The sequence below is a fragment of the Austrofundulus limnaeus genome, unplaced genomic scaffold (assembly GCF_001266775.1).
Source record: "Austrofundulus limnaeus strain Quisiro unplaced genomic scaffold, Austrofundulus_limnaeus-1.0 Scaffold93, whole genome shotgun sequence".
Taxonomy (NCBI): Eukaryota; Metazoa; Chordata; class Actinopteri; order Cyprinodontiformes; family Rivulidae; genus Austrofundulus; species Austrofundulus limnaeus.
This window is the reverse complement of record NW_013952495.1, coordinates 1185142-1189532: the sequence shown is the minus strand read 5'-3', so window position 1 is coordinate 1189532 and position 4391 is coordinate 1185142. Positions and strand designations below refer to the sequence as shown.

The 4391-nt window shown below is 39.3% G+C and overlaps 1 protein-coding gene across 1 annotated transcript in view; it reads left to right on the top strand.

Moving 5' to 3' along the window:
- The window catches only part of prkcg (protein kinase C, gamma), a 43435-nt gene that overhangs the window by 30952 nt on the left and 8092 nt on the right, over positions 1 to 4391 (top strand). The window contains exon 11 of the mRNA XM_014012674.1: positions 3011 to 3184. Coding sequence (XP_013868128.1) covers positions 3011 to 3184 — 174 coding nt within the window. The remainder of the gene's footprint in view (positions 1 to 3010; positions 3185 to 4391) is intronic.

The window sequence follows — 4391 nt, the reverse complement described above, 5'->3', positions numbered from 1 at the left end:
GTGTGTGTGTGTGTGTGTGTGTGTGTTTGACTGTTAACAAAATATCTCATGAACCACTGAAAAGATATTAATAAAACTTTCAGAAAATAATTAATGGGTGTACATCTACAACAGACTAAATTTTTTAGCCTAATTTAACGTTGCTCCCAGAGCACAAGCAGCTGGCACCAGAAAACAGAAATGGCTGCAACTCACTCAGTTTATTATAATCACCTTTAGCCTTGTTACTCCAGGGGTTTTTGCCCTGCAAAGCCCGGCCCGGCCCGGTTTGGCCCGGCTTCAAACCCAAGTTCAACGTGTTTGCATTAGCTCTTATGGCCCAGTTCCACCCATTTCTGGACACGTGGTTCTGTCTGGGCTGGGCTGCTTGGCCTGATCTGATGTCAGCTACTGCTGCTCATTGACTGGTTCACTGACCGAGGGGGGTTACATCACACAGATCAGAGTAACTTTATGTGAATCAATTGGAGCGGCTTACATTTTTCACTGAACAACAACTCTAGGAAGCTACCAAACAACGAGCTAACTTTAGCTACTATTAGCTCAGCATAGTCTGTCGTCCTGCCCTCTCATCTTAAGCATCATACTGCTGGATGGTCCGGTACAGCCTTCAGTATTTTTCCTTCAAGTTTGGTCTAGTCCAATATTGTTGTGTTGCAAAGAAAACAAAATAAGATCTGCAAGTGTTTAATATTATCCTACACCCCCAATCGAGGCGGCACTCTGCTCAATGCAAACACAACCAGGGCCGGAGTCGAATAAGACCAGATTGATTGGAGCCAGGTGAGCCGAGGTTTACGATGCAAAATAAGAGTCTTTTTGCAATATCACATGAGGCTTCACATTGGGATTTTTTCATAGATATGAATTTTAAATTCATGCATTCTTTCAAGAATGCTAGTTCTTTAATTATTTTATGAGCACAGACTGTTTTTTAATCCTACCTGCCACCCAGTCAGCTCTCCTAGACGTGCTCATTTCAAGGGATACTCTGCTTTCCATTATTTCTTTAATTCCCCAGCAGATAAAGTATAATGAAGACAGGGGAGGGGGGGGGGGGTCGAGTCCCCCTTCCTCTTGTGAAATCCCCCTCTGTTGTTTCATAACTATCAGAGGAGAGTCCTCAAAGGACATGAGAAATAGACTCAACTTACATAAGATGTGAGGAGAGAGAAAAAAGGAGAACTGGACCCTGGGGCTGCTGAGTGAAGGGAAGTGAGAATAAAACTGACAGAGACAGAGAGAAACCATGGAGGATTATCGAGCTCCAGAAAGTGACAAAATGGTTGAATGAAAATAGGATCGCAGCAGAGGAAATGAGGGGGGAAAAAGGTACATGTTGCTGGGATTTGCTGAGGTCTGATGGGTTACAAGTGCAACTTTTACGTGAGCTGGTCTGAAATCCTGAGCAGGAGACACAATCAAGGAGGGTTTCTCTCATTGACTGGCGTTTCAGCAGCAACAGCAAACATAATCTTCTTCGAGAGCTCATTTTCTGCAGTCGCATTGATTTATAAAGTATGAAAAAGTGTAATTTTCTCTACTATTCAGCACTATTTGAAAGTAAAATGAGATTCTTTATCTTCAATAGCCAGGGACCATCAGAGTGTAGCTCTGTGGGCTGGCAGAACAATTTCCAGCAGTGTTGTTGTCAGCACATTCTGGTGGTCTCGACCGAACCGCCTCACTAAAACGTGTGCAGTGTGGCTCTGATTGTGGCACATTACCGCGCCATTAGCAGTCAGAGCTACCCCCTAGCAGGCGGTATTTACAGGACAGAGGAAATCTTATTCAAATGTGTTTTTAATGTCTGATAATAACCTGAGAGCTGTTTTTTTAAAAACTGCGATAATGTTTCAGACTTGAATCGGCTTCGAATAAACATCACATTTAGCTGTTTGATCATCACATGGTGACAGTGATGAATGAGGTTTTGTTGTTGGAGATAAAATTTGGGGAATGTTTATAAAAGTCTGACATGGCCTTGTGTGGTAATAACTGCAGACAATTTAAAGCCTCTAACAACAAACTGTAGAAATCAATATCTCTGATTAATAAGTATATTTAGATGTTTTTCAGTCTTTATGAATTTCTTGAGGATGAAATAAAGTTTTAGACTTATCGGCCTGCATAAGACAAAATTATGTCCAGACCTTTGAACAAATTTGTGCCTAAATGTTTATCTAATATTTTGAAAGGTGTGGTTGTTCACAATACTAACTCTAAACACATTATTTTTAGACTAAGTGGCCATAACTTCATCTTGGTGGGTCAGGAACAATTTGGTTTGCTGAAACAGTAGAAATTTACTTAGCACAAAAAGTAAGGAAATTTGTGTTTGATTATTTATTGAATCTTATAGGAAAGCTTGTTAATTTCCCTTTTACTGTAAATGGTGCCACATTTGTAAGGAACATGCATTTGGTGGGATAAGCAGGAGAGCTGAGTATGTGGGTTCCACACATGAAGATTTTACCATATCTGGAGATTTAACACACTGGCCTTAATGTCCACACCTGGTTTGGATTACCATGATAACTGGAGCAAGAAAGAGGCGTGAGTGAAATATCAGTTTATCATAGCCGATGATGTCATCTCAATATTAACAAATTATGTCACAAGATTTTTCTATTAGGAAAAATTAGCCTGCAACACCCTGAACTACACCACCATGTCACTTCTTACACAGCGACCTAAAAATTCTTCCAGAACTGTCAGTGTTGTTAATTACTGACTTTCAGTCTGGAGAGGTGGGTTAAAAACTTGAATGAAAGTCTGTTTTTCTCTTAAAGGACGTGAAATAACACTAGTGTTTGTCTGATGCACATGCTGTCACCTAAAGCTTGTGATAATGTTTGAACCAGTGAATTTGGAGGTGCAAACAGCTCTCTGTGCTTTCTGTCAAACAGTCGATGCAGTGTTTGCTTCTGGATCTGTGCAGGTGAAAACCGTGCAGCAGCTGGTAGACGTGCTGCTCAGGTCTCTCGCTCTCTGCTGTGTTTCTGCTCAGGTGCTGCTGGCAGAGGAGCGAGGCAGCGAACGTCTGTTTGCCATAAAAGTGCTGAAGAAAGACGTCCTCTTCCAGGACGAGGACACGGAGAGTGCTTTGGTAGAGAGGAGGGTTCTGGCGCTACCCTCCCGCCCTCACTTTCTCACATCGCTCTATTCAGCCTTCCAGACTGAGGTGTGGGAAATCAATACAGGTCCTACACAAATCATATCAGTGTTAATAAACTGTTCAGAAACTGTTCATGTCATTTTATAAGAGTGTAAGAGTTGTTCTAGTGGCTGTTTGCAACTTTTTCTTTTTGCTTGAAAGCTGGTTCGACATTTACACAATTATTTTTCTTTATTCATTTATTTTTTCTGTATAGGTTTTTAAATCTAACTTCTGCACTATTTTAGCCACTGGTGTTTTAAAATGTTTAGCTCATTTAGGGGATGATTTCATATAATTTTTGATTTTTGCATATTTTGTACTTTTCAGTATTTATCTAACTTTATTCACAAATGTTTTCCCCATGAAAAGACAATTAGATCTTAGTTCCTTCAGAAACACTGTTCTCTTTAAAATCTGCTTTGGCGCACATACTATTATCCATCCATCCATCCATCCATTTTCTGTAAACGCTTCTTCCTTTTCAGGGTCGCGTGGGTCACTGGTGCCCATACATACTATTATCTTCTTGTGCTATTTTTAGCTACCTTTTTGCTACTTTTAGCTAGCCTTCTGCTATTTTTAGCTTTTATTATTTTGCTACATTTAGGTTCTAGCTAACATTTAGCTACTTTTAGCTTTTACCAATTTTTTTGCTGTTTTGGCAGCAAGCTTTTTGCTATTTTTAGCTTTTAACTTTTTTACTACCTTTTAGCTAGTCTTTTGCTATTTTTAACTTTAAGAGAGCCTTTTACCACTTTAACGTTCTAGCTAACGTAGCTACTTTTTACTTATTTTTTTTACTGTTGTTGTTTTGCTACTTTCAGCCAGGCTTTTTGTTACTTTTAGCTTAGCTAATTTTAGCTAGCCTTTTGTTGCAATTAATTTTTTAGCAAACCTTTTACTTCATTTAATCTGTAGCTTGTGTTAGGATACTTTTAGCTAGTTATTACTACTTCTGCCTTATAGCTAGTATTTCACTACATTTGCTTTTTAGTTTGCATTTTGCTCCATTTAATTTAAAGTTAGACTCTTAAGTTTCAGCTTCTTCAGCAAATTTAGCACTTAGCATTTTTCCAGCTGCTTTTGCTTCTTTAATGTGGTCCTTCTTCCTAAATTGTGGATTTTAATGGAGCTAGTGATGATTTGTGGAGAAGTGGTCTGTGTGTGTGTGTATTTTATGAGGCAAGTTTTTTCATGTGTGTGTGTGTGTGTGTGTGTGTGTGTGTGTGTG